The sequence below is a fragment of the Haliotis asinina genome, chromosome 2, assembly GCF_037392515.1.
Source record: "Haliotis asinina isolate JCU_RB_2024 chromosome 2, JCU_Hal_asi_v2, whole genome shotgun sequence".
NCBI lineage: Eukaryota > Metazoa > Mollusca > Gastropoda > Lepetellida > Haliotidae > Haliotis > Haliotis asinina.
Genome location: NC_090281.1, coordinates 7,624,343 through 7,642,937, shown reverse-complemented (window position 1 = coordinate 7,642,937; position 18,595 = coordinate 7,624,343). Strand labels below are relative to the sequence as shown.

The 18,595-nt window shown below is 38.6% G+C and overlaps 1 protein-coding gene across 2 annotated transcripts in view; it reads left to right on the top strand.

Annotated features, from left to right (window-relative positions):
* Positions 1–18,595, top strand: part of LOC137273190 (protein crumbs-like) — a 107,996-nt gene that overhangs the window by 71,521 nt on the left and 17,880 nt on the right. For both annotated transcript variants that reach the window (XM_067805687.1, XM_067805688.1), the window contains 8 exons: positions 803–1,001; positions 4,438–4,552; positions 5,365–5,569; positions 6,001–7,041; positions 7,855–8,530; positions 9,130–9,242; positions 9,474–10,269; positions 15,861–15,987. In XM_067805687.1, the coding sequence (XP_067661788.1) occupies positions 803–1,001; positions 4,438–4,552; positions 5,365–5,569; positions 6,001–7,041; positions 7,855–8,530; positions 9,130–9,242; positions 9,474–10,269; positions 15,861–15,987 (3,272 nt within the window). The remainder of the gene's footprint in view (positions 1–802; positions 1,002–4,437; positions 4,553–5,364; positions 5,570–6,000; positions 7,042–7,854; positions 8,531–9,129; positions 9,243–9,473; positions 10,270–15,860; positions 15,988–18,595) is intronic.

The window sequence follows — 18,595 nt, the reverse complement described above, 5'->3', positions numbered from 1 at the left end:
ACAGTTTCATAGACTTCACTGATAGAGATGAGGATATAGGAGATGGAATGGCTATGAATATAATACTGTTAGTTATACTGACAAGGTTGATTTCACCAGGTGAATGATGTTTAATCTTCCAACATTGTGATCGTTATGGGATATTTATGTATATTTATACCCACACACCTTTACCTGAACCAGTGAAGGTCCCGGGGTAGAATAGGGCTTCAGCAACCCACGCTTGTCATAAGAGGCGACTAACAGGATCGGGTGGTAAGGCTCGCTGACTTGGTTGACACATGTCATCGGTTCCCAATTGTGCAGGTCGATGTTGTTGGTCACTGGATTGTATGGTCCAGACTCGATTATTTATAGACCGCCGCCATATAGCTGGAATATTGCTGAGTGCGGCATAAAACTAAACTCACTCACTCACTCAACTGTACCTGCTCAAAGCACTGGTATTATTTCCCTCAATCATAGAATATCAATCTCAGTAGCACATGGTATTGTTAGTCTCAACTCCCCGCGGAAGGTTTTAGCTCGCTGGATCACTAGCCTGGCACCTTAGACAGCTCTCCCACCATGCATCTCATACGTGATTGTCAAATGTAATTCTCAGGTCCTTTCAAAGCATGCAAATTTATGTAATTGTATTTTGATGTAACACTGTTTACATTTGCATGGCTGACCGATATAAATATGGTGTAACAGTTATATAACATTGCTGTTTGAGTTTCACTGATGCACAGGACAAGTACACCCGGATTAGCTGATTTTCCCCAAGGTGATTTGTTTACAATTCATTTTGTTTCTATAGGTGATCACTGTGAGACAAATATTAATGAGTGCATCCCCAACCCGTGTCTATACAATGGCACCTGTGAAGACGGCATCAACAGCTTCAACTGCACCTGCATTCCTGGCATCACAGGAGACCGCTGTGAAACAAACATCAACGAATGTTGGCCATGGAACCCATGCTTAAACTATGGAATCTGCAACGATCAGATCAATGGGTAGGCATCTACTATACACTAAAATCAGATGTCAGACAGTTTTGTAATTATTTTCCTGAACAGTAGTTGTACAGGTATGTTCTGTACTGTTTTTATGTGTATCATTATTATTTGGTCTATCCCATGGTCATTATTTGGTTATGTTCATTTAACTTTCGTTCATTTAGTTTATTTATTATACACTGCTTGTTGATTTCAAGTGTTCACATTAGTGTGACTTATAAGGATTTGGGAAAGAATATCCTCCCCATTAATTTTTCAAAATTCAGATTCTATGTTTGACTGTTTTTGCTCATGTCAGTTTTGGTTCCACATTGAACTGAACAATATTCCCAGACAAACTAGAGAGCGAAATATTTCACTTTGTGATTACTGAATCTGATTGACCAGGTGGGGTAGCTTAGTGGTTAAGGCATTCATTCCTCATACGGAAGGTCTGAGTTTGATTCCCCAGATGGGTACAATGTGTGAGGCCCATTTCTGGTGTCCCCCATTGAAATATTGCTGCAATATTGCTAAAGCAGTGTAAAAATAGTTTTAGAATTGTAAAATTTAGTAAACAGAGACCAGCTGGTATGTGTTAATTGTCATGTCATTACTACGGACATTTTAGTGTTGGGATTACCTTGTGTCTGGGGCAGAGAAACACTTAGGGCATGTTCCCACAAAATATAAGGCCATGTATTTGAAAGGATAACAGGAAAGTTTGGATGTTGGATGAATGGTTATTGAGTGGTGATTTCTTCCATCATATAACACAAGGATTAGCATTTCCTGGTTAAATATGAAGTATTTCCACTTGTATGGCTGTGATGTAATGTCCTAATACGCTGTCATCATTGTGTACTTTCATCTAGATTTGAAACGACCCCATTCCAGAGGTTTACCTTTTACATTAGCTCTCCTGGGTGTGCGAGCCTGTATGTCCAAGAGCTACACAGCGATGTCTCATTTATGGACAGTTTTTTTTAAATATCAATTTAAAATCCATTTTACCAATCATTATCTGCAGACAAAGATGGCTAAATTAACAGTGTATTGGACTTCACTCACTAAACTCTATTAACATGTCTAGTAAATGAGAGGTCGCTGAAGTTTGCAACGAGTGTACTAATGGTGCTGAGACCCACTGTAGTGTAGAGATGTATTGCTGACTGGGTAACTGTCACTACTAATGACTGCATCAATATTTGTTTATGTATGAGTTGTATGGATCACTGTGCTTCTGATGACTTGTACAGACTATTGTTCTGCTGATGACATGTAGAGACTATTGTTTTGCTGATGACTTGTACAGACTCTTGTTCTGATGATGACTTGTACAGACTATTGTTCTGATGACTTTTGCTGACTATTGTTCTGCTGATGACTTGTACAGACTGTTGTTTGTATGAATTGTATGAATTATTGTGCTCCTAATGACTTCTGCTAAGAATTGTGCTACTGACATGTACCAGCTATTGTACTCCAACAGACATTTACTCTGATGTAGATTTGTATGGACTACTTTCATTTGTTGCTGACTTGTATGGGCTATGCTGCTTGTGCTTACATTTACAGATATTGAACTGAAGGTGATTTCTACAGGTTATTATGCTACTTTTGAGTTATACATGTTACGACTGATTACTTGTTCAAGCTATTGTTCCATGAAGACTGGCACAGAATGTTGTTCTATGGTGACTTGCACAGACCATTTTTCTATGATGGCTTGTGCAGACTATTGCTCAGTGAAAACTTGTTTGGACTCTTCTTCCATGGTGATACATACAGAGTATTATTCCATGACAGCTTGGACAGACTATTGTTCAGTGATGACATGAACAAACTTGTTCCCTGGTGACTTCTACAGACCATTCCTCGGTCTTAACTGGTTCAGACTATTCTTCCATGATAACTTGTATGGACTATTGTTGCATGATGGTGTGTACAGAGTATTGTTCTCTGACAGCTTGGACAGGGTATTGTTCCATGATGGCATGTATAAAGTATTGTTCCATTACTGCTTGAACAGACTGTTATTCAATGATGGCGTGCACAAAGTATTGTTCCATGATGGCTTGGACAGACTGTTATGCCATGATGGCGTGTACAAAGTATTGTTCCATGACGGCTTGGACAGACTGTTGTTCCATGATGGCATGTACAGAGTTTTGTTCCATGACGGCTTGGACAGACTGTTGTTCCATGATGGCATGTACATTTTTTTGTTCCATGACGGCTTGGACAAACTGTTGTTCCATGATGGCGTGCACAAAGTATTGTTCCATGACGGCTTGGACAGACTGTTGTTCCATGATGGCGTGCACAAAGTATTGTTCCATGACGGCTTGGACAGACTGTTGTTCCATGATGGCGTGCACAGAGTTTTGTTCCATGACGGCTTGGACAGACTGTTGTTCCAAGATGGCATGTACAGAGTTTTGTTCCATGACGGCTTGGACAGACTGTTGTTCCATGATGGCATGTACAGAGTTTTGTTCCATGACGGCTTGGACAGACTGTTGTTCCATGATGGCATGTACAGGGTTTTGTTCCATGACAGCTTGGACAGATTATAGTTCCATGATGACTTATTCAGACTATTGTGCTACTGACCATATGAATAGGATGACTATTGTTCTGACAACTGCTTTATGAATCCTCTACAGAACAGATGGGGACAATTCCAGCCTGGAATGTAACTCTTCATCGTGCAATAAAACACATAGTCGCGGGTACGGTGGACACAGCTGTATGCATGTACATGCATGAATCTCAGTTTCATTTGCATGCATAAAATCTGTTTGAGTCTTGTGTTTTTGCACGTTTGTGATTTTGAATTTGTTATTTAGTTGCATTTTGTCTTTTTGCCTTGTGTTGTACACCTAGAACGTTTGATGTGTTGCAGAAGACTCCCGCACAGAGTGATATAGGGCTTAGTGGTCAGACACTGTAGGAACTGTTTCCCTGTGTTAACAGTGGAACTAATTGTAGAACCCTAGAAAAGAAATGAGAATATCCTGGGCATGCTTGATTGCAAGACAGTTTGAATAAACAACCTTCACCTTGATGTTACCAACCTTCACCCCACTCTGTTTGAAATAATCATTGTTTGCACTTGGAGAAGAGAAAAAGGACTATTCACTTTACAATAATAGGTTCATGAATGACTTCAAACAACGTTTTTCTTGTGTCTCAAGTGATTTTAATTTGTAAATATTTTTTCAGTTCATGATTTTGAAACACTCACAAATGCCAGTGTACAAATATTGTTTTGGTAGGACATTGCTCTGTATGTTTGTAATATTCACTTTAAGTATTTGTGGCATATTTGTGGACTTTGGTCTTTTATTTTGATAATGCAGCACCGTGTTGACACAGTGTTGGTAGTGACATGTTCAGTCTGTGTCGCGAGTGGTGGCCATAGTGATCATGTGTGCCATGTTGTCTGCAGATATCAGTGCGACTGCACTAACACCGGCTTTACCGGAACCAACTGTGACGACAACATTGATGACTGCATTGGTACACCCTGTCAGAATGGTGGCACATGTGTAGATGGTATTAAGGTAAGGTATTCTTGCATGATGGAAGATAGAAAACAATTCTGACAAGTGTTATTTACATATTCAGGGGTTAAAAAATCCCATCGTACAAGTTAGTTTTTCATTTTGGGCAGTCAAATAATGGTATCTTACTTGTCCGTGGGCTACTAGATAATTTTCACTTAAGGTTTCAAACTGCAAATAAACTTGGATTTCATTTCATATCTGCTTAAAACATAGCTGTTACTTTTTGCAATGATATTAAAGTTTGGTTTTCTTTCTTGGCTTTTTGATAGTCCAGTAAACATTGACATCAAATACAATGTTAGTTAGTTCACGTTTCATCATCATGATGATGTCATAAAAATCAAAGCAAGTAGAAAATTAGTCAGGACAAATTACTTTCTTAAAGTCACTTGCCCTGTGGCAAGTGGCTTTCATAAATGTATTTAACCCCTGATGTTTGCCTGAAACTGTCCTGCAGTACTGCATAGTACAGATGTAGAATAAAACAGATAGAAAAGGTGACAGTGACTCAAATATTTCTAACAGTGTGTGCATAGGAAACATCATTTGATTATATTCTTAAGAAATTTAAAATATTTTGTATGTATATTTTTTGCTCTTTATGACCTGTAAGTAATAATATTTCATCACAAGTAACAGGTTTGATAATAACCTTGTTTTATTTTATATAGATATAATTCTATATTCAGGATTTCCGTCAAATGGGTCTCCTTGCAATACAGATTATCACCCCTGAATGTCTGTTCCAACTCCCAACAACCCATTATTCATTTAGAGCAAATTGCTTTATCTCTATTTCTGGTTGGCAGGACTATGACTGTGCATGCTATGCTGGGTATACAGGGGACAGCTGCGAAATAGACATCAACGAGTGTTTGGCCATTCCTTGCCAGTACAATGGCACATGTATCCAGCGTTCTCAACAATCCCTTTATGGACACCACCCAGAGCTGATAAACTTTTCATATGCTACAGCTGCAGGCTATATCTGTGAATGCATCCCTGGAATAACAGGTAACCTTGAAGTTTGGTAATGGCATGCATTCTTCAGGTCCGGTAATAACATGCAGTATTCAGGACAAATAATGCCATGCATTCTGCAGCACAGCTATAACATGTTCTTCAGTACAGGCAATAGCATGCATTCTGCAGCACAGCTATAATTAACATGTCCTTCAGTACAGGCAATAGCATGCATTCTGCAGCACAGGTAAAATGATGCATGCCTTTGTGACATACATCCTTCAGTACAGGTAATATCATGCATCCTTTTGTGACATACATCCTTCAGCACAGGTAATACCATGCACAGGATCTTTAGAGAATGAATCCTAGCTAAAATTCATGTGCCACATATTATATATAATATTTCTTAATGTAAACTTCTATGGATTTTGTGAACATTTCAATTGATATTTGAATGAATATTCACTTTTCCATACCAGGCCGAGATTGTGAAGTGAACATTGACGACTGTGTGAACCACCCATGTGAAAATGGTGCAACATGTGAAGATCAGATTAACGCCATTAAATGCAACTGTGCACCTGGATATGAAGGACAGTTGTGTGAAACTGAGATCAATGAGTGCACACGGTACAGGGCCTGTCAAAATGGGGCAACATGTACAGACAGAATTAATGCCTATGAATGTCAGTGTCCGGCCTTCCAAGTAGGTCAAACAACTTATGGTGGTGACAACTGCACCATCGTCTTGACAGGATGTGATGGCAATACCATGTGTCAGAATGGGGCGACATGTGTACCGACACTTAATGAGGCCAACCAGCATGGCTATATCTGCCGATGCGCAACTGGCTTTACCGGACGAAACTGTGACATGTCAACAACTCTCAGCTTTGCCAATGGGGCTCAAATTTCCAAATCGTTTGTTACCAATTTTACACTACACATGCGATTCCGAACCACTCTGAAATCAGCCATGTTGGTTGTGTACAAGCCAGGCAGTGGCGACTATATCAGCTTGGAGATCTACAATAAAAAGTTAATTGCTGTTTTTGGGAATTCCCACAAAGCTCTGTCCCACCATTCCGCTAACACTAGGAGTGATGTCAATGATGCTGAGATGCATACCGTCACGATGATAATCAAGCAGAATATAACAGTGAAATTAGAGAGTTCCCTATGCAATTCCCAGGAAGCATGCACTATCTCATTCTCATTTCCCCGCCCTCTAGGCTCTGACATTAACAAGTTGTACATCGGCAATGCAGATCAGTCAGTGATGAATTCAACACGGTCAAAAACTGCATTCACTGGTTGTATGGAAGATATCAAATACAATGGAAATTATGTCATTCCGTCCAACAATCATATAGCTGTATTTCAAGGTATCGTGAATGGATGTCCGAGGACCGAACAGTGCCTTCCATATACATGTAATCGCAATGGAGATTGCGATGACTTGTGGAATGCATTCAAATGCAACTGCCATCGACCCAACTTGGGAAAGACTTGTCAGACGGGTAGGTTTTGTTTGTGTATGATGTAAAACTGCTCTCAGCAATAACGTTATGTTAAACAATGGATACTGAATTAGCCAAGCTGCTGAAGTGTTTCCTTATATTGCTGAGCACTGTGTTTGATTCTGAACATCAGTAGTTGATTACTGGATTGTCTGGTCCAGACCTGATTATTTACAGACTGCTTCTGCTTACATGGAATATTGCTCAATGAGGCATAACACTAAACTCACTCACTCACTGAACATGAGGACAATCAGTTCTGCCCGTCCTTTGGGTTACCCTAGCACTTGGGGAGTAAAGATCACATCAACCCTTACTAGTGCATGTGTAGTAGTGTGGCAGGGTGGCCAAATGTTGCAAGCCCTTGTGAGTCATTGCCAAGTACACTTTACAATTGCTGTTTCTGAACCGAAAGTCAGCCTAGAGGTTAAAGTATATGCTTACTGTGATAAAAAGACTTTGCTTAATTAGCTACAAAAACCCATAAAGGTCTGGGTTAAACTTGGTCTTCAGCAACCCGGGTTTGTCAATCGAGGTGACTAACAGGATCAGGTGGTTAGACTTGCTGACTTGGTTTGCACATGCCATAATATCACTGTATCCCATTTGCATAGATCGATAGTAATAATGTTGATCACTGGATTTTCTTCTCCAAACTTGATTATTTACAGACCACCTCCATATAGTTCGAACAACAAAACCAACCAATCAGGTCCTTTAAGGGTATGATGTGTGATTCCTATTTCTTGCCAGGGTAATATTGGCAAAAGAAGCGTGAAAGTATATTGACTCGCTCACTTACTCCTGTTTCAGAATACACACCTGTCACATTTTCTAAAAACAACACCTTGAGCTGGGCCAGTTTCAACCTAGGTACCATTGGCTCAAGTCTGAACAACACTATCAACTTATCCCTGTTTGTGAGGACACGCCAGACTGACAGTCTCATCATGTACCTCGGCAACTCCAACACCTCGTCCTACATCACCCTTGAGATGAGAAACGGGAAGCTGAGTGTGACGCTCATGCTCTGTAGCACTCAACACATTCTCAACTCATCCATCTCGTACAATGATGGCCAGAGACATTTTGTTCAGATCAAGGAGACGAGTAGTGACTTGAGCTTGTCAGTCAACCAGGGATTTCTAGATCTCCTGCCATTCACAGATACGCAACCGACCAGATCCAGCTGCCAATTTCACCCTGATGTAATCTTTTTTGGTGGGAGAGTACCAGCTGCTGCCAGTACTGGAAGGCGCAGACGAGCAGTTGATGGTTCGAGTGCTTACTTTCAAGGGATTATTCAGGATGTACAGATTAATGACATTACACTGCAGTTTTTCCCTGTCAATGAGACAGAACGGGCTAGCCTAGAGATGTCGTCATCATCAAACCTCACCAGGGGTGAGGTCTCCACTGAATCAGCCTGTGATGCATCGCCATGCAAGCAGAACGGGACATGTTCCAACACCTTCTATAATGACTTCAGGTTGGTTGTTTTTCTGTCTGTTTATGTTTAGAAAAATTGAATATCCAAATCTTTGGATATGAAATGCAAGGAAAGAGCATGGTTCAAAACAGTTCTGTGAAGTGCTCAAATGTTTACCAGCTGGAAATGTTTACCTGTTGAAAATGTTTACCTGTTGAAAATGTTTACCTGTTGAAAATGGACACTGAAGAAAGTAGGGAAAGTAGTAGTAGTAGTGTTAGATAGTTAGAGTATGATGAATGTCTTCAGGAATCCAGAAAAATCAGGTGGTCAGATCTTGACTTAATTGATAATTGTTATTGTATTGTATCAATCATTGGATCTTCTGTCCAAACCAGAATAATTACAGACTGGTGTCACATAAGTGAAATATGGATGGATACCATGCAAAACAGGAAACAAACAAACATATCATCTCATCCTTTCCTGCAATCAATGCTCAGTCAAGGTTTTGCCATTTGGATTATGGATATTTACTCATCATTACAGAATCTCTATTATTTAATTTTTCTGGTGTATATGTATATCATTCATTAACGTGTTATATAAATCACACAGTCAGTAGTTTTCTGTCTGAACGGTATGATTTCCTACTGCAGATGTGATTGTCCATACGGCTACCGTGGGAAAGATTGCGGAGAACTCGACTTCTGTCGCAACGCTACTTGTTCACCAAACGCCACTTGTAATAGTCTCCATAGTGGCTACGAATGTAAGTCAAATGCAGACATTTTGCATAGTTATAATTAGAACTTAAATTATGTTGGAACATTGTTACCATTAAGATTGAAGCATGAATACAATTAGAATACAAACCTCTCCTGCTTTTGAAAAACCCAAAATAATAAATGTAAAACAATTACAACAAAGAAGTGTTGGAGCATTATTTTTATTTGTGAAGCCAATTATTATGTAGCTGACCATGTTCTGTTTGATTTTCAAGGTATCAGCAGTTCAACCTTTAATGGTCATACCAGCTTAGCTTCATACAAAGCCAACATGAATTCACACAAAGAAATTAATTCTGTCAGCCTGAAGCTCAGAACAGGAGTTCTGTACGGAGCTCTTCTTCACATTCAACATGGTGGATATTTTATGAAGTTACGTGTTGCTGGTGGAACTGTTCAGTTGAACTATAAGCTGAAGGATGAGATTTCAAGTGTGCTTAATGTCCATCATTTGGTCAACGATGGACAGCAGTATGACATCAAGATGACAACAAAAGACAATGTCTTTAAACTTCAGGTGCTACTCAATAGTACTATTGTGGATGAGGCTCCTGCTACCGTTGTTGATAATACAGTAACAAACCTTACAGACTTGGTACAGAATGGGATGATTTACATTGGTGGCACTGGACCAGGCCAGTTATGGGAACAGCCATATAAAGGTTGTCTTGAGGAAGTTCGAATTGGAGGACTTTTGCTGCCATTTTACTATGATAACACATTTCACAACAACAATATGAGAACTGAGAAGTTTGAAGCGTTGACAATTGTAGACCTACGATACGGTTGTCATAAGCATTATGTTCCACGCATCAGTGGTAAAAATGGCGCCACTTGTGAAATTGGCTGGAATGGCAAGCCAACTTGTGATTGTCGCCCAGGTTTTACTGGACAGTGGTGTGAGGTGAACATCAACGACTGCATGCCAACATTGTGTCAGAATGGTGGCATGTGCATTGATGGTGTAGACAGGGTCAGCTGCAAGTGTCCCAAAGGATACATGGGGGATAGGTGAGTCTTCATGTCAGAATATATTTCTTTTACAAAAATGTTAGACTGTTTCCCTACCAGGCTCGTCTGTCTGTCTGTCTGTCTGTTGTTTAGCATTATTGGTACATTAAACCAGTCTGATTACTTTGGTATCACAAGCTGATAGATATGCAGATGAGATCACATAAGAACTACTTTTTGTAGCATTGGCACATAGATATAAAGTTAATTGTCACACAATCTGTTACATATTGAATCATTGGATAGTGTTTTCCTAACTTGTCAGTGCTTATACTAACAGCCATGGCTACGTCACAAATAGTGCCCTTCATTCAGGCTCCATAGGTTGCTTAAATGAGAAAAAATAAATTTGAAACCCTCGTTATATATGCTCAACATACTTCAATGTTTAATTCTAATATGTAATACTGAAGACACAGAAAAACTTGCGATTTTATGATCTGTGTTGGTGAACATTTGTCAGATTTAATCAAAAACGATGTTCACAAGCTCTGTACAAACTTGATGAATCAGTGGTGAAGAGTTGCATAGAGTGGATGATTGACTTTTGCTTTGTTTCTGTATAAGGAAGGAGTGAGTGAGTTTAGTTTATGCTGCCTTCAGCAAAATTCCAGCAATATGGTGGTTGTCTGTGAGTAATGAAAGCTGCACCAAACAATCCCCTGATCAACAACATGAGCATCAGTCTTTACAGTGGGAATGCAATGACATATGTCAACCAAATCAGCGACCCTAACTACTTATCCTGTTAGTCACCTCTGCCAATAAGCAAGGGTTACTGAAGATCAATTGAAACCCAGGTCTTCACGGGTCTTCTGTATGGAAAAATGGAAAAGCTGGTTTGAGTGAAAGTCTACAGCAGACTTGTCAGCAACAAAAAGGGAATGATTCTAGGGAGAAATCGTCCATGGTACATTGTCTTTAATGAGTAGTTCTGATGTCAGCCACAGATGTCGCCCCATCCTCTTCCCACAGAGGTTACTTCTGTCATATGTTCTAACATAACATCTGTTTTAATACAGCCATATTTCCCATTTCTCATAATATCTTCTTTCTATCCAATCCAACCATGACTTATATTCAGTGGTGGAAATACCATTAATCCATGGTTACATGACTGGGTTCTGTCTAGGCGAAACGTTTGTGCATTATTCTTGGGAAGAGATTCTAATTTTCCTTAAGCATACAGGAGGCTTTGAGAATGATCACTTTTGATTACAACCAGAACACTTCCTTCATGAAATGGTCATATTAGAACAGATGTTACGTAGGAAGATATGACAGGAGTAACCTCTGTGGGAAGAGAATTATGTATCCCTTAGAGAAAACATGCAATCACAGTTTAAATCAGAGTTTCCCCAGGCAATATGTTTTGTTCCTCAGTCCCAGAGCTTGGCTGTAGGGTTCACTGAAGAGATGAACAAGAAAGACACTTGGGCCCGTTTCAACAAGCCGTGGTAATGCTATGACTGTTGCAAGTCTATGATAAAGCAGGGGAGTTACGATAAGCTTAGCAATGTGATCGCTTTGCGAAACGGGGCCCAGCATCTTGAGTGTAACATTACAGGACTCAAAAACTGTTCAAAGTGATGGAAAATCAGACACAATTTGATTCATGTGCGTTTTATATGTATGTTTATTGTTATGTGTTTCCTTTAGTTTTAAATGTTAATATTGAAAATAAATATAGGTAAACCGTCCATAGAAAGAATAAACTGTCCTGTATCGCCTGTCCAGTGGTCAGCCTTCAGGGTGTAAAACTTAGAACTATCAATAAAGGTTGTCACTTGCAAGGTCGCATCCAATCAGTGATTGATAGCCTGCCATTAGGTTATTAACACACCTTTTCATCATGCCATGGCTTCACTCAACAACAGCCAGTGGCTGAATTTGTTTGTAGAGATGCGTTGTGGGAGATTTAAAAAGATGCTTTGTACTTTTAAGTTTAACATAGACTAGAGAGAAAAAAACCCACTTCACCACATTTGTGCACAAGGACAGTACATTTGAGTTGTTGAAAGTTCCTGGATCATTCCAATAGATTTTGAAGAGGAAATAGTTTTGACTCTTTTTCACATCTAATTATTTTTCTTCCTCTACGTCTGATGCTGTGTAGGGTCTTTAATGTGTATAGCACCCATCACTCCATGGGGAATCCGGCTTAGACTCAGATGTGACCAAATGGATGAAACAGAGGGACTTTGTTGAGAGCATGACATTCTACCCCAACAGAGTAGATTGTTGACAATCTCCATGAGATACATTCACCATGTGTTGTCATGGTTGATTTTCCTACTTCCTGTTTGTGGATGATCGATCCTGGACATGTCACATGGCCCCTGGTCCAACGGAATAATTCATATCCATAATATGTTTCAAATTCAGATTTGCTCAGGCTATCTAAACAACAGCAACAGGAAATATTGTGAATTTAAAAAAAGATTGTAAAAATTCATGGTAATAAAATTTAAAAAAAATAATAATATTCCCACTTTAATTTTTATATTGTCAGGAGTTCTTTATATATGAAATAATACACAAAATTTATAATGGTAAATGATTGCATTATAATTTTTTCAAGGGATGTTGTGTGTTAAGTGCAGGATAAAATCTTAAAGATGCTGTTTTGAATGTTTTTAGGTTTGAAAGTGTGTAACGTCAGTGGGGGAAGGTGTTGCTATCACCTGCCTCACACAGCCCTCCCATCATGCCTCAGTCAAAATGTCAACATTTTGTGGAATTTACGATGGCCATTGGAATTTGTTTGCTGAGCAGCCATGCTCAGATTAGAGTACAATGTACGAGACTGTCTGTGGATCACCTCCAGGGTTTTCTGAAACTAGACATACCCAAAAATGACTATTTGTCAAAAGAGTTTTTAAAAGAACTTAAAAATACAAAGGATGTGTTTTTAATGACCTGTTTAACTGTTTTCTAGAGAAAATGGATTTTCTGAAAAACTATGATAACTCTTCTGCAAATATAATACTCAGGGGTTCAAAAGGTTTTTGTTAAAGACTGTCTCTGGATCACCTCCAGTGACTTTAAGAGGGAAACTTGTCCTAAATAATTTCCACTTGCCCTGATTTTTGTGACATAATCATGATAATGTAATTATAACATGGTATTTGATCTTAATGTCTAGTGGACGATTTATTGAAAAGCGATAAATAGCAAAGAAAGATAACTCTACTTCATGATCATTGTTGAATTAAAATTGCTACATTTTGAGCAGATATGATCTGAAATGCATGTTTATTTGTAGTTTGAAACTGTAAGAAAATATTGTCTAGTAGTCCAGGACCAAGTAAGATACCATCATTTGATTGCCCTAAATAAAGACTGACTTGACTAGGGCGTAGAGCAATGGGATTTTTGAACCCCTGTATGCAAGTTTATTTATATGCATATAATCAGAAAGCCTTTGCACATAAATGCAATCAAAATTCATTGTCATTTTTAGCAATTTCATAGGGATCCTTTGAAAAGCGAAATGAAAACAATACCTATTTCATTGAAAATCTTGTGAATATTACTTTCCAAAATCCAAATGTGTTTCAACATTTTATATTTTCTATGTATTCAGTTCAATATTGTAACACTACAAATGAAGACCAGCTAACTCTATCTACAAATGGTACCATTTTGATATTCTTTCTCACATTAACTACAGATTATCAGGCTGTGAAGAAAGGGGTGTAGTTCTGTTCCTGCATGTCTTTTTTCATCCTGTGAACATGACCATTAGTGTGGAGTGTAGTATGGTTGCAGGAAGTCTTTGTCTTCAGCTAGAATTAGATAAACATATGCAGTAAACATTTTGAAGTAGAGTTAGTTTGGAAACAAACATTAGCACTGGCAATGAGGTTGTGCTACAAATCATCTTGTATATGTTTGCCAGTTGTCTGTTAAAAATTTGAATCACAACTGGAAAGCCTTCTGTCCGGTCCTACCCCCATCCACCCCAACCCCACTCCTTAACCCTATCTAAACCCTCACCCTATTCCTGATGATTTAATGTCTGTATGCACAGTGCCAGACTTCTAGTCAAATCATATTACCTGAATATATACACATCTTTTCCCTCAATGGATATGGGCAGAAAGTCCCACCAAACAACAGGCAGATTATAAAAAAAAAATGAAATGTCAAAATGACACCACAGTACCTAACGCAAGTAAACAATATTGTGACATATTGAGGTGTACAGACTCAGGATTATAAATAGACATGTTTGAGTCAATACACAGTAACCACTCCTGCAGGTTGGTTATTGTCAATATACACCCAGCTCAGGAACCAGTGACTTACAAAGAAGTCGAGACACATTACTTTGTGGTCATCATTGACTAATCAATCAATGCATTACCAAAACATAGGCACTCCAACAACTGTTGCTAGGAGATCAGATAGGGCTTGTATCAAAACCACATTTTTAAATTAATCGTAATATTTATGATTTATGTCTTGTGAAATATTAGTGGGAATAGCATTTGTGTGTTGTCAGTTTGAGTAGTGTTGAGACAGATCTGAGTTTTCCTGGGATAGTATGGAGGTTCTGCTGCATGTGTAGTATAGACCCTTAGCTGCAAGTGGTTTCTGCATGGCTGTTAATCACAGCCACTCTGACCTGTTCCACTCCACTGCTTGTATTGTCGACTAAGAGACTTTTCTTTTGTGCTGAAATATTTCTTCACTGTGGCTATATCCTGTTTCTTAAAACTGTACTGTTGAGGATGGTGCCCACCTGATCCACCATTGTTGATCAGACACATGAATACCTAAGGGAATATTCATGTGATACATAGTCTCTAACAATGTCACATAAACATTTTCTGGGCCTGCCATAGTCATTGGAAATATCTTATGATATTTGGTTCTAAATTTCGCAATAAGCAAAGAAGTATATTATGTTTTTTAGATAAGTATTTACTATTGTAAGTGTTTGCTCAAGATAAAAAATATTTGAGGTATTGTTCTTAAGAAAGATTGTAGTACATGTAGTACATGATTTCAAGTGTAACAGGTTATGATAAACATCGGATAATGGTGATATCACCGATCACCTGTTTGATACAGACTATAGCTGACCATGAGCCGGCAAAGACAAGGGTTATAAGGCTGTATACACCTTCCCCTGTGTTCCCAGTGCTGTTTATAGAGTGGGCAGATATATTGCCTGATAAAGTTTGTAGTGAGAGGATATTCCTGCATGATTTACCTGCCTGGTTCACATACCTGTCTACTTAACCAACCAACTTGTTACCTGTGAGAGGAGACTTGTTATCTGTGTGAGGGAGACTCGCTCTGAGCCAGATACAACCTAGTGACTATATATAGCTGTCGGCAAAGAACGAGGGTCTGGGAGTGACAGTATTTCATTCGTGTCAGAAACCAGCTCACCTCAATGACACTTCCCCATGTTGTAGTTTTACCTGTGCGACTCGTTGGGTTTGGACACAGTTTAATATAGGTGTAGGATGAAGTAGTCGTGCAGAACTCTATATGGCTTATTCAAGGATAAACCTACCTTTGACTTTGGTGGTTGTGTTAACGAGTTTTCTTTACCTGTGTTTACCTGTCCCATCCAGGTGTCAGCAGAATGTGGACTTCTGTAACAGTACAGTGTGTAGCAACAATGGATCTTGTATAGAAGAAACTGCAGGGTTTGTGTGTAACTGTACAGAAGACTACACCGGGATTACCTGTGATACAAGGGTAAGTTTTACTGTCTTCATACAACACATATAAAATGCTGTATTAATTTGATACCATTGTGAGTTTTACTATCCTCATGCTTGACATGTGATACAGGTGTTTTACTATACCCATTGTTTTACTACATGTCTGTTATCAGAAGTCACTGAGGACATTGTATGGGAGTGTAGATTCTGTACTTCCTCACTTTGAATCCAAGGACATCAACGTCATAGCTGTCTGGAAGGTTTTGGTGATTTTTTTTATCTAAACAGAATCTATCTAATGGTTCAGTTCAATTACCTCTGAACCAAAATTAAGTGCATGAAAATATTTCCATAATACGAAATATATATTGTAGGATCAATATTAGTATTGGCATTGTATCCAGAGTTAAAACCTGAATTCAAATATGAATTAAATTAAAAATTCAATATACAATGAAGTGTTGCTAGGACTGAGTCATTAGGACACACCCTTTTCTGACTGATTATTTCTGGCTGCGTCTCCATGTCAGTACAGTCACATCAATTTGCAAATATGGTGTATTCAGAGGAAGGTTGTTAATCCTGATTATTTCACTGACCATCAGAATCATTGGGTCATTGTTTCCAGTTGGAAGTTCGTTTGTGTGGATATGAACACTGATTACTGCTCCAGGTGTAAGAGTGTATTTATATTTCATAGATATATAAATTCCTCCTAATTCATGTGCTCCTGTTTATCGATTTTCAAACAGTTGATGCTATCTGTTATACACTAAATGATGCATATTTCATCTATGACTTTTAGGTCATATTAATCTGGTATATATCTGTTACTACATCATACAAGCTGTTACACTAAATGATATATATTTCATCTATGAGTTTCTGTTGATGTTGACTTACAATGTATGTTTTTACTTCACAGTTAATGCTATCAGTTTTATGGTTAATAATGCATGTTTTGTCTGTGATTTTGAATGCATGTAAATGTAATATATACATTACTTCCTCACTGTTGATACAGCTGCTTAATGATATATAGCATGTTTATGATATTCTATTCATGTACAACAACATGACTGAAGCAACAAACATACTCAATGATATATACTGCCACCATGGTTTCATGGTAGCAGGCGAGACATATATCGAGGTATGTCAAAACCTGTGTCAGCGTAAGTTGATTTCAGGGCTAGACATATATCAAGGTATGCGATTGATTTCATAGCAAAAATGTAGGTCAGCTGTGCATAGACAAAGCAATGAATGTAAGGCGGACATTATCGTGTTCCACTCAACCGTATATATCTCTTTACGTCAACATGACTTCCTTCAACAGGACTTGCTCAGAGTTGTGTAATCTGTAAGGCAGTGGATTATTCTGTTCCATCATTAATTTTGATGTGTAGTTCCTTCAGATTAGCTCATTGCCAAGGAAAACAGGGAAAATATCTGAGAAAATGTGTGCATTTGTTTGGTTTGCAAAGTGGTTTAGTTTAAGCAACTGAGCATGGAGTTTAAACATGTTATATTCTAGATTAAGGATCAGCCAGTTTAAATTTCAAAATGTAATAATTGGTTCTGTTTAATACATTCTGTTACAGACAAGCATCTCAACTTTTGAAAGGTTTAACTTATTAATAATTTATGAAAAAATTCAGTTGATGCTTTAGTAGGAGAGAAAGTTGTGTTTTACTATACCTTGAAAGATTGTTTGTATATTTCATAAAACAGACAATAACTTTTGACAGAAATATGTGAATATACAAGCATAGAACTGACAGTGAGTGTAGTGGAGCTCCGTGTTTTCACCATGCAAGCAGCTAGAGCTGGAAGTTTTAAGGTCAAAGCATATAAGGCCTTTTATGACATTTGTACACAATTTGAATCTTTGATGTATTCAGTGTCATTTCATGACTCAACAACTTGTAAGGTGCAAAGTTTAAAAAGCAAACTTGAGATATCTAAACTTGGTTTATCTATCACACGATAAACTGTGACTCTCAAGGGTAAAAAGATTATTCAGAACCGCGCTGCTTGGTGTAGATTTGACCCCAAATCAAGTGGGAGCAGAGCACAATGTAGAAGTGTTCATCGGTTTAACTCTGCCTGATTTTAATCCTTTGTGCCCTGTTTCCCTTATGTCCTTCAAGGGACGACCTCACTCCTCTCCCCCCCCCCCCCCCCCATCAAGCTGACCTTTACCCAGGGGATAGGGATTGTCTGTAGTTTGTGGACAGATGGGACTTATCTAATGTGTGTCAACAGGTTGTCTTCAGGAGGATGTCCCTATTTCCTATGGCACTGTCATCTCAACTAGTTCTGCCCCTACCTATGTATTTATATATTCTTGACAAGTAATGTGGTTTAGGGAGAGTATTTAGAGGACTTCTTTGTGGGACAGAAGCTGGTTCCAGGATATTTGTTTTGTCCACTCCGAGTCAGTAATCACATTCCAAATGCTCTCATGCCCTTTAAAAGGATCTTCCCTTTTGGAATGTTTGCTCAGACCAGTAAGCTGCCATTGAGAGGAAACGCCATGACCACTGATTAGAATACTCATGTATGGAAGGCTGGATCTGCGTTTCTGTAATTCTCTGTTGACATGTATTTTAAAGTATTGTTATATTTGCGTGAGATCT